Consider the following 12,502-nt stretch of genomic DNA (forward strand, 5'->3'; position numbering starts at 1 on the left):
TTTGTTATGTGTTAGTACTGACTGAAAACAAAGGTCTGCACAAAATTGGAGAATATTACAGTATAAATATATATTATAGTTATATATATTATAGTATTGGAGAATTAAAACAATTAAATAACTTGATGAAGCTGTTTCATAAATAATGTACAGAAAAATCACATTTTGTACAATTTCTTCCAACAATACAGGAATGTAAATCTTTCCATCGTACGTTAACATATACTGTATATTCTCATTTCCATCCAGAATATAAATGGAGCAGTGTATATTATCTAGTGTACTTTGTAGCCCAATGTCAACAGCAGTAAAATATACTGAACCCAAGGAAACACTAGCATGCAATAGATGGTGATAACCTACAGCATGTCATGTATATTTCTGTAGGGTAAAATAATTGATTAAACTCTCAAAGGTTATTAAATGGTCTATGCACAACATTAATTCACTACTTTAAAAATATAAAGTTTTCTGTAGTTTTTGGAAGGTGAGGCAGGGTTTTTTACATTGATATACTTTCCATCTGTCTATTCAGCTTTTTCTTTTTAACCTCATTTTATGCTAAGAGTGATTTCCTTAGCTCCCACAACAGTAACCGATGAACAGACAATGCTAAGCTAACAACTGGGAAGCAAGCAAGCAAGCTTCTATTCCTAGATGTTTGAGGTTTTCTGTCTCACAGGAAAGAGCAATAGTTCCAACCTTGGATGCTGAGCCCAGTCAACAGTACCAGGAGGGATCTGAGGACCATCTGGACCAATAAGTGGCATTTTGGTGCCAAATTTGTAAGCAGTGTCCAGGCATGGTGGCAGGGAACACTGCTATAGCAGGTGCAGCTCTTTCAAAAGAGATCAAAACCAAGCTACTGTTCACAAATGCTGAACCAAACAGAAACCCTGGCTAAACTGTTGTTCGTGCTTTTGCAATCTAGCCTGCCAAAATTTCCACTTCTATCTGACTGGAATGTAAAAGGATAGAAAAAGTACTAGGTATTATTATTACTGAATAACCAGCAGAATGTCCAGTGTGGGGCTGCGGTACCATTGCTGTCTGTGCTCTCTTGCTGGAGACCACTGTGAAAGTGAACTTTCATTTTTTTGTAGTGCAGATAGAAACAAATGTGAAAGGCCAGGAAGTGTATTTTCCCATGTTTTCTAATAACCCCAGAAGACTTTTAAAATCACTTCAGTTTTTCTGTTTCCAACATTTTGGAGTGAAGACTGCTACTTGGCATGATCAGTGAGCATGTCACAGCCATATTAAAGAATATTTTTCCAAAACAAACTTTTATCATACTGTAGATAACAAGGAGGTTAAAAACAAACACTAATTCAAACATTACAGTAAAAGTGAAGTAGCTTTTCTCAGACATAAATCTTAATTTAGAAGAAAGCTTTCATAGCCTAGCACTGACTTTCTAGGGAGACAATTGCTTTTGTAAGACCTTTAATCTATATTTAATATTGTAAAGTAGACATATCAGAAAGCCCACAACCAGACTCCTTCTGTAAATTACAGACCGGCTCTAGAGAAGTGGCACATGTTTCTCAGCTGGGCCATTTTCAAGAGTATTCATCAACAAATTAACCGTGATGCAGCTTTAACAGTAAATTTTTCAGAGCGTGCACTACCACATTCCAAAACACCTTTTTGTTTTTGTTTTTTATATTTTTTAATCTGCTGGTATTTGTCAAATTATAACAAATGTGAAATGAATCTGTTAATCTCAGTCAGCATATCTGTATCAGTAAAGGATTTGGGAAAACCATTCCCAAAAGGCTGCTGCAATTCCAACTTCAGATACCATAGAAACAGCAAATTGGTGCACTTCGGAGACATACAGTACTGTACAATGCCAATAATCTGATAACTGACATTCAGGGTGTCAATAGATCCAGCACAATTAGATGGATCGAGGTCAGCCGCCTCCATAATCCCATCAGACAGTGGCTGCAACAGCCTGACCACTGTTTAGCAACTGAAGAATCAATTTAGCAACTGATGCAAGGAATTCATCCAGCCATCTCTCCTAAAATACGCATACACGTACTTCTTTATCACCTGAAAGACACGGCGATGATACAAGAAAACAAGTGTAAGTTAGGTTTTGGTCTTTCCAAAGAGGATTATGAGGCAGCTCCTAAACCATTTTGTTTGAGGTTAATTCTGCAGGATCATTTATGAATCGATTTTTCAAGATGGGGTTGAAAAGCCTCCATCCAGGACAATGTGCTTTCAACCTCTAATTCATTCATCAAGTTATTGTGTTTTCTGACCTTTGTTTTTCGTTCTCATTTAGAGATCTGGACACTGTGAATTGAAGCCTTGAGTAAATCTGAGTTCAACACACCCAGCAACTGAAGATGTCAAGGCCTGGTTCTGATCGAGGATTTCCAGGAGGCTTAATCAACCTCTAGGAAAAATAAATCCATCTCATTTTGAACTTAACGAGTGGCTAGGGTAAAGTGTTGGACTTTTTCTGGGCCTAGGTTAGGTGTTTTTTTTAATAAAATTCTCAAGTTGCTCAACAAGCTCACACAGTCACACAAACCACAAAAATACTCCCTCCTAGGGAGAAAAAACATTTTTTAAACATTATTCATAACCAAGGCTCAAAATCTGAGGGGTAAAGCACAGTTGTGTTGTAGTAATTATAGTACTGTAGGTGATTTATGTGTGTTAATAAAGTCATTCTGGATTCTCCTTGGGACCTTTTGCAAAGTGTGCCGGAACAATGATAAAGCAATAAAGCAATAGAACTGAAGTTGTGTATCTGTAGCTTCACCAGAGTGAGACTGTAGTTAAATCCGGAGTAATATCTCATATCTTTAATAGAACATTAGAGTGTGAAGTCCCACCCACATGACTGATTCTACTTACCCCAAAGATTGCCCTTTTGTGTATTCACACTGTGTGATGTTTTTTCCTCTTCAGCACTGACCTGTATTCCTGTTGTCTGCTCTTTTGTCGAGGGCAGTAATGGACAGGTAATATTAAATTGCATTTTATACAAAGGTAATGGAAATCAGGAACAAGCTAGCTGGGCACATTGCTAGAGCTGATGCCTTGGTTTTTTTTAAAGAAATGGCAAGATAACATCCTTGGATAAATTAACTACTAACTTGGGCTAATATAGTCCATGTAGTCCAAATGGGCTATATTGGCTGAATGAAATCCTCTTGTTTATAACTTTTCTTATGAATTAGACTTTGAGCAATATATTCATAAAACTGTTCTACATTTCACAAGTACGTAAGGAGAAAGTGTTTTATTTTGGTTGTGGTTTCGAAAAATACAGCAGGCCTACATTGGAATAAATGAAATTCTCAGATACTTTAACGGATGTGTGAATTGATAACATGCGGTGATAAAACGGAAAGATCATTTACTGTGCATGTCACGTCACGTCAATGACCTAACCAGTCATCAATTCCTACAGGTACAGCACAGAGAATTATTTGAATATAGAGTAGTTTAATATTGGAACATCTCCATCCAAAAACAATAGGATACAAAAGTAATAAAACACTAGATGGCATCTTATTGTACCTCAGTGCTTTTATTTCCTACTTGTGTTACAACAAATAAAAGCACTGGAACAGTGAAGGCTAGCAAATGACTTTAATTTTTAAAACATGAGCTTTAAGATGTAGCAGCACTGAAATACAATCTGGTTAATTCTGCTGTAGCGTTATGATAAGTTAGGGATTAACAAGCTGATCATTTCCGTAGCATTCCAAGGCCTTTTTTGTCTTCGAAGGTGATACGGCCCTAACTCCATGCTACATCACCACAAATCGCCATCCATGTTTATGACAGACCATTATACAGTATGTGAACTTCTCTGTTCTGGTTTCCAGGCTTGCTATAGCAGTGTACGCCCCGCCATGAGGACAGTAAAATGGGCATGGTTCTATTTATAGACTGAGGAAAGTAGCAAGGAAAAGTCTCATTTCCTTGGCTTACCACAGTCATTTCCTGACCGTCATCTGTAGGCTCTAGTTTTCCAACATGTATACTCCGAATGTTTTTAAACATGTATCTTAAAAATCTTTTACAATCACACAAATTCATGTGAACTGCAAAGTCACTAATCAGTATCGTTGAAAGTACTTCTTGGTTCTACACCTTTTCAAATCTTATAAAATGCTTTATTTTTTAAAGCACAGTGTGTATTAGGAAACAAATGTAATAGTAATCAACAATGTCTACAGTTATAGCTAAGCATTAACAATAAAAAGTGAATATGCATTGAATTTACAGATGTGGTATCAGTTCAGTGCAAATCAGTTTCAAAACTAATACAAGTTACTACCGCCACATACATAGCGATAGACCTTATGTACATTTAAATGGCATGCATGCACTTGAAGCACAAAAAGAGCTTCATCATTTAAAGTTAATCCTCCTAAATGTCTGTGAAAAGTAGTTCAGTTTAAAATTTTGCAATGTGAAATGCAAAACTGCCATCTTGTGTTCAGTCTCCATATTGCACTTTAAGTATAGTTACAAGGCATGACTGCAACACGCAAACTCCCCTTGCACCCATCTGCAGGCAACATAACAGAAGAAAATAATTCTGAAACTAGAGACAAAAGACAAAGTTGGTCAATGGCAGACACAGTTACATAGAAATATAACAATCCAACCAACTTTGAGGTAAGTCAAGGATGTCAGAAGAGTTCTGAAAAGGTCCTTAAACTGAATGAAATGAGCACAAACCAGGTCATAAAGCTAACACTGATATAATTGGAGACACAGCTCAATGTCAGTTATTCTGAAAATAACTAAATAAACTTTTTATTCTTACAAAATACTCAAATGATAATAAATCCTCCTAGTTTTCACTCTTCATTATTTAAGTAGTAATGTTCACTATTCACGCTACCAATCAGACCAAATGTTCTGCAAAACCTAGGATGAAATATTGACCAAATGGACATACAAATTCTATTACAGATAATTTACAAATACAAAAGCAATCGCATTTTACTATTGCAATATCTTAACGTCAGTTACAATAGGAATATTACCATTTGTTTAATGTTAAAATGAATGCGGTCATTAAGTTCAATTCAATTCTAAAACCAAGATTCTATCATATATGTGTCTTTACTATAGTACATTTCCAACCCAAGGATGAAATAATGCTTTCTAAGCAAAAACTGCCCTACCGGTTCAATGCAACTCCATCTAAAAGTGTTTGCAATAAAAGCTTTTAATTTCCCACAGGTTACATGCTTTTTCCCCAGAGAGGAACTGCACAAAATGCCCGATCCATCTAGGCTTATGTGGCTCTAGGCACTGTTTTACTGTAACATTATAGCCCATAATGCAAGAACCTTCAAATAATTTCAGTCCATTGTCCAGCTTGTCCATTGTAGCAGACCGTTCTCTCAAAGCATGGACATTTTTCCTTCCTTGAAAAACTCTGACAACCCCCATGATCAAACGTGTACTGTACTGTATGTGTGTGGTTTAGGCACATACTCCTATCCTCAACGGCATCGGTTTAACATTTCTCTCAACACCCCCTCCACAAGCCATCAGAAAAGTGTTACTATGGTCCACCTCCGTCAACAAAAAAGCTAATTTACGTCACATTAAAGCTCAGCTGGAATGAACACCAGAAGAACCTGTGACCATGAGGACCGGATGCACCTCAGTACCATTAATGAGTTTCCCTCTTTTTGGACATGGCTCACTGTCCAGGAGCTCAGCACAGCTCTCCTTCAACATTCCTCATCTGACACGCTGCCAGCTCTGAAGCACCTTCCAGGAAAGTCAGTGCCATCTGGAGGAGTGATGCTTCTATTACTCAATGCACTGCCAAACTCCAAGGTGTCTGGAAAGTTCAAGTCTGACCAACTCAGGTGGAGTGATGTTCACAGGACGGAGTGGCCCTTGAGGCCTGAAGCTGAGGAACACCACTGTAACTCGATGGAATGGCTGACAGCACTAAGGGGAACATGTTAACTTTATAGGGCTGTGATTACATCTACACCCTAATTTGTATCTCAGGAGACTTTGAGAAAATTCTGTTTTTTTCAGTCAGTAAGATGCGTATTCTGTTTAACAAAGAATGACCCTTTTAAGGAATATATTAAGGGCGATTCCAGCTACAGTAAAAACAACACAACATGTAAACAGTTTACAGTATTTGCTATTGTCAGAGACCATGTTCAGAAAAAATATCATATGTAAAAGCAGCTGAAAAGGGTGCTTCTTAATACATATAGAACATAGAAAAAACAACAATGTGAATGTGCAAGACAACTTGATACACAAGAAAAAATCTTTCTACAGTCATTCAGTTGCTTTTATATTTCTGAGTCAAGCAGCACTCCATGCAGAAGTAGAGTTAAATGACCAGAGGTCCACTGTGGTTCTAGTGTTGTCATAACATTCAGTTTTCAGAAGGCCTCCAAGCAAGGAGTCAAGAACCCTAATGTTCCCCTGATTAATGTTAAACCGTTATGCACTATTTCACCAACCGCTTTCACACATTTCTTTCATTGCACATTTGAGTAACCTTTGGAGTACAGTTTCGAAACTCACTTGTGGAAAAAAAACTGAAATAGGAAACCTGGGGGTGGAGAGTCAGTCAGTTACAATAGTTTTTCCCCAATTAATAGTAACGAAATGCTAACAGGTTGCTACAGCCAGTGTTATCTGGCGTTTGGCAAGCACTGCCTTCGTCTGTAAACACAGCCGGTGTGATGTAATGGACAGTCATACGTCTCACAGACATCAGCACACTGGAGCAAGTCAGTAGCCTTAGGGAGACATGGAAATCAAAGGTTACTGAACATGCTCTGCACTCAGCAGTACTAGTGGAGGCCACACTAAAATTCTAACATAAAAATGCGCCACGTCACACACGTTACTAGCTCCTAGAACACAGGTATGTTCAGAGGCCTGGTCAGAGGGATGATGCAGGACACCGAGTCTCCCTATGTAGCTTCTTCAGGAGGGGCTTTCCTCTGCCGGGCCATCCTGGGTCTGTGCCGGGGGGTCGGGGGCGAGTCTCGCTCTGCCTCCGAGTCGGACGGCTCGTCGTCTCCCTGTTGGGATCCCGTGTCACCCACCAGCTCTCGCAGGAATTTGAACTTAGAGAGGAACAGCTGCCATACAACATACCAGCCTGCAGGCAAACACAGCAGAAAAACGCCGATATAATGACAATATCAATGTTTCACATCATGTCTTCTGAACAGATGTTAAAAAGAAAAAGGGAGTAGTACACAGACTTGCTGTACTGTAAAGCATGGTTATCCATGAGGAAAGATTCTGACTACAAGAGAACATGTAACCAGCTGACAGCATGATGTTTATTTTTCAGTTTGCTAATGTCTCCTCGACAACGCAGCTGATAGTACACAGGTTAAGCATCCTTACAATGGTTCTACACATCGACAGACATGAAGCTGCACTACAATTAAGGGGGACCAGGACAAAATGCAAAGAAATAAACATGCAAATTGTTCCCAAACACCTGATTTTAAATTAAATGTTTTAATTAAGTTGCATAATGTGATATTACAGTATTTTCCTAACAATTTCAACTGACATTAAACGCTATGCTAATATGAATAAACAGAAAATGTTTCTAGTTTTCATTTTTTTCTGCAAATAGCAGTGATTATTTTTTGTTAATTAATAATTAAATTGCACATTCTCCCAATCACACTAATTTTGCTAACCCTGATGAGAGGTGTTAGCTGTTTGCTGCAACAGTAATTAAGAAATGACTAGCAAAAGGTAGAATGACTAACTTAATATTTTCACCTAAAAGGCAATTTCAAGCTCCCTTCTTGTATCCTAGGGACTACAGAGATGCACTATCTCCCTTGATATCACAAAGGTCAACGTGAACATCTGAAAATGGACGCCAAACTTATTTTGAGGCATATCTCTGTCAAAGTCTTCGCCCCAAATCCCTGCCAATAATCACACAAATTTCATCTTGTTTAGTCCACAGAAACTAGAAAATGGGATGTAGACTTTGGCCAAGAGCGAGCTAGTTCATACAGGTCAGGGTAAACCCCTTTTATTAATCATTCAACTCAGGCAAGTTTTCCACACTATCAGTTTCATGCTGAAACTAAAAAAAAAAAAGATAAAAACACTCAGCTGTAAATCACAAGTAGACTGCCAGATGACTTTAAATTACACGATCTAGCCAAAGAAACAAATCTCTCCATCATTACTTTCCCATTCTGCTGAAATCTAAATCGCACTCAAGGCATTCTCAGGGCTTCTGGCACACCTAAATTTGATCTGATTGTTTTTGCGTGTGGTTGTGTTGAAGATTAGACAGATGCTGGGCATGAGATCGTTACCCAGGACGTTATTTGGAAACATTAAGTCGTCACTTCTTTAGCTTAGCTATCCCACATCTGACAAAGACAAAAGGCCACTTTGAAATGTGACGCTGCTCACAGAGTACAGCCCACAATGAACTGCAAATTACATGCTACTGGATCTGAAGTCTTTCCAGTATTTACGTCACAGCAGACCAAGACTGCTTTTTATTCAGCCCACTGTACACACAACCCACATCCTGATCTATGGGAAATCTGTGCAATGGGTGCTTTTTTTACTTACCTCACCCCGAACCTGTAATCTTGTAACTACATGTTCAACAGTTCTCAAGCGCTAACACTTAAGTTAGTTATTTTTAATGATGGTAGCCTTGTTTGCATATCCCATTACACATGTCATGTCATTTGCCAAACCACTCTATACCATAAGGTGTTGTGGGAAGCCAGAGCCTACCTGGCAAGCAGCGAGCGCAAGGCAGGGTACACCCTAGACGGGGCGCCACTCCATTGCAGGGCAAGTGCAAGCCAATCATACATGGGGTCAATTTGGAGGCCATGGTAAAGGCTGAGGGGGGAAATCTGGCCCAGACACTGGGATAACTCCCTACTCTTCACAAGGGTATCTTGAATGACCTCTGAGAGTCAGGACCTTGGTTCAACGTCTCATCCGAAAGACAACCATTACACGTGTATTACATACAAATATACTCTATATCAAATTTCAGAACTTAGCTAGAAATGCAAAAGTGAAATACTGTATATAAAGTCAGATCACACATTGGCACTTTCCTCTTTCAAAAGGTTTTAAAAAGGTTACTGTACAACCAAAGAAGAGTGGGATAAAATCAGGGAATATAAGTTAAATCAAAATTGTACCAAGCACTCAATAATGTAATACAATATCTTTTAAGTCAACTCGCACATTGGTTGACCCTTTCAATTAGCTGAAAAGCATTATGTTCTTAGAAAGCAACTACACCAGATGACTGGCAATAGTACCATTCTACAAATGGTACCTTCTACCTAATTTCTTGAAAAGAGCCAGAGTATTGTCTTTGACAACACTGCTGTGTAGCTTGTTCCATATCTCGCAAAACTTGGCTGGGCAGTTTGTTCCAGACATGTAACACATTTTATGTTTGAAGTATCCAAAACCTCATGCATGCTTAAAGACTTAAGAGGTAGTGTAAATCGCAGGGGCGTTTTCAAATCAACAGATAATAAAAAGCAAAAATGAAAAGCCTAAAGTCCGTTAAAATTATGCTGAACACAGTACCAGAAACGTCTGAGGACACTCTGAAGTAGGGCTGAACTAAATGAATGAGTCAAGAAACACACAAAAAGGAAAGAGAAACTTAAGCAGCCTTTTTGCACAGAAAGCTTAACAGGAAGTGGTCCAGCTATAACACAATTCTGGAGGTGACAGATTTTTTTTGTCTTGCAATGTTGGCCCCACTGGAGAGGAAATCAGCATGGGTGCAGCATGCCTGTTTCTTAACTACAATGAGCACATGGTTAGCAGAACTATTTAAAAGGCTACAGAACAATTTAAAAAAATGGCTGACTTTGGTGGTATAAACGAAACTGTGTCAGAGAGGTACTCTCTGAACAGCAGTGGAAAAATAGTAAGGCGAACAGTACCTCACCTGTTCCATATCTCAAATCTAACAGTTTTATAAGACTTCAGTATACACTAGCAAACTATAACAAATACTTCATGCAATAAGACCTGTCCTGTTGAACAAGCATCTTCTATGAAAAAAAGTAACAGAAGTGGTTTCACTGGTTTCGCAGGTCCCAGCGACCCTGGATTGAATAAAGTGGTTAGAAAATGGATGGATGGACAGGTGATTTCACAAGCAAGGATTACAATTTTTTTTTTTCAGTTTTCTACAGGCATGAACAAGATGAATGCTCACACTAAGATAAATAAATCACACTCAAAAGCATGAACGATGTTATTAGCCCCTGGTAACCAGAATTCCCAGAAATACCGTAAAGGGTGGGGCTTGAGTAGGTCAGTGTTCCTAAGATTTTTGGTCCTTGCGAGTTAGCCGCAATATTGGTGACAGATGCACTGATCATCTCATCCCCTCAGGGCTACTTGTCCTATGGAAATGCTGGCAACACCAGAAGTTGAATGGCAGGTTTATATGAACCCATCGCTCTCCCCAGGCAGCACAGGGACAGAAGCCAAAAAGTCAAGCCGATAAACAAGTGGCTGTTCTCAAACAGGTGGGTTAAATTAATCTGGGAATGTTGTGCCTTCCTCGCTGAGTGGCTCATCTCTAAGTGATGGCGAGCTCTGGGGATGAAAGTATGCCAGTTTATAAATATTTATAAAGATTGTTACCCTGAAAATGGAAACCTTGTTATATGCATTTATGATATTTCCCCAAAAGACACTTTGAACTCCAGGTGTTACACATTCAGTTTAAGACCTCAAATAGACCTTATTTCTATATGGCATATTTTTGTTACAGGAGACTGGCAGTGCCACAGACAATAGATAGTACTGGGTGTAAGTGTTTGATAAACACCATAAAGCTCTGCTCTATAGGCTCACTTTACTTTTTCCATCCAGTCACCAATGTGCTGCAAAGCATAAAAGAAACGTCTCCACCAGTAGTCCTGGAAAGCTGTAATTAAACAAGTCGTCCTACAGGCATCTCCCGTGTTGCAGATAGAACCTTGTACAAGCAGTGAAACACTGAATAAACATAACATTTTACCTTTTCTAAAGCACTATTAGATTTCTCCTATTTTCATTGTGAGTTGTGCCACTCACAAAGGCACAAGAGAGGAAATAATCTAAATCCTGGAATTCGTTCTTCAAGATTTGTTTAGAAACGTGACCTTCCTGTCAGAGCTAAAATTGTTATTTTGACAGAAGGGAAGGGGGAGAAGTTTCGTGTATAATCGCAAACAGTAGCTGCATTTTCTTTTCAAATGCACGACCCCTCCAGTACACTTAGTAACTACCCACCCACCCATTCGCTTCATTATTACAACGAAGCTAATCACAGATGAAAAGATATTTAAAAGCAATTCATTTTAATATAGTTCCGACTGCAATGCCGTCGCCCCCTTAATACAGAGAAACAAACTGTGCTAATGGTATGACACATCTCCACAGGGCTACTTACCAAACAGCATGAACAGCAAGACGCATACAAGGGTGGCGACAATAACCAGCACAGTCAGACCGACGCTTTGCCACATGTTCCCCCCAGCACAAATACAGTATATATCCCTTTCGTCTGTTTCTTTACGTTTTAAGCTGCAAGCCCATTTATTATTTTGGGCTGTGTGTGTGTCCCATAGACGGCAAACTACTGATCATTTTTGCCGAGACGCAGGACCGTAGAATAAGCAGCGGCAACCGACTTTTACCGCTGCCACACTCGGCAAGCGCAAGTAGCTGTTTCTGCACAGCCCGCAGGACGGAATATAGATAGACCTATCATTAGAAATAAATACATAAAAACATCTAGACAATTAAAACATGTAAATGCATACTAGACTACAGTACGCGAGAAAACACACCACACACAACCCTGAGTCCAGTAGCGCTTGCGCGCTTGACGCCTGTGGAGTTGTGGGTATTGTCGTTCACAGAAAAGGGACTTCGGACAATGCAGCAAAGTGCGGAGACTACTTTTCCCAGAAGTCTTTAGTAAACTATCTTTAATATGACGTTCAGTGATGCGATAGGTCAATAAAAAGACCTTTCCTTAAGACTTTGTATTAGTAGGTGCTAAGGTTTTTCGTTGTAGGATTTTTGGGGATATTAACAGAAGCCAAAATCTGCACATCTGTAAAAAACTTTCAGAACATCAGTTTTCGAAATGCAACAAATCGATAACTAAGATTTACTGGTTGTTAAATATCTCCCTTGTAATCAGACTACAGCTGTCTCTGTCAAGTCATAGGTAGACTTTAGACCTAGTAGGCTCATGTTCTCCCCCCATTTACCTTATAATGCTGTACACCATAGACATACAGTATACTGTATTACTAGAGCGCCACAAATCCTTTTTTCCCTGATGTTAATAGCTCCTGTACTGCTACAAGGTGTTAAGTAGGTTCACCACATTTATAACTAGGGTAGTGGTATTTGTGATCTTGTCTTAATTGAAGTTAAATACCACTCTGTCTTTTACTGCATTCATCAAAAC

The 12,502-nt window shown here is 39.0% G+C and overlaps 1 protein-coding gene across 1 annotated transcript; it reads right to left on the reverse strand.

Annotated features, from left to right (window-relative positions):
• Positions 1-3,540: 3,540 nt before the first annotated feature.
• smim13 (small integral membrane protein 13) lies at positions 3,541-11,920 on the reverse strand. The gene is made up of 2 exons (XM_088601263.1): positions 11,471-11,920; positions 3,541-7,144 (listed from the first exon to the last, which is right to left on the reverse strand). Exons 1-2 carry the CDS (start codon positions 11,544-11,546, stop codon positions 6,954-6,956), a joined length of 267 nt encoding a protein of 88 aa, XP_088457389.1. The 5' UTR covers positions 11,547-11,920; the 3' UTR covers positions 3,541-6,953.
• Between the last annotated feature and the right edge of the window lie 582 nt (positions 11,921-12,502).

The sequence above is a fragment of the Lepisosteus platostomus genome, chromosome 12, assembly GCF_059453375.1.
Source record: "Lepisosteus platostomus isolate fLepPlt1 chromosome 12, fLepPlt1.hap1, whole genome shotgun sequence".
NCBI classification, from domain to species: domain Eukaryota; kingdom Metazoa; phylum Chordata; class Actinopteri; order Semionotiformes; family Lepisosteidae; genus Lepisosteus; species Lepisosteus platostomus.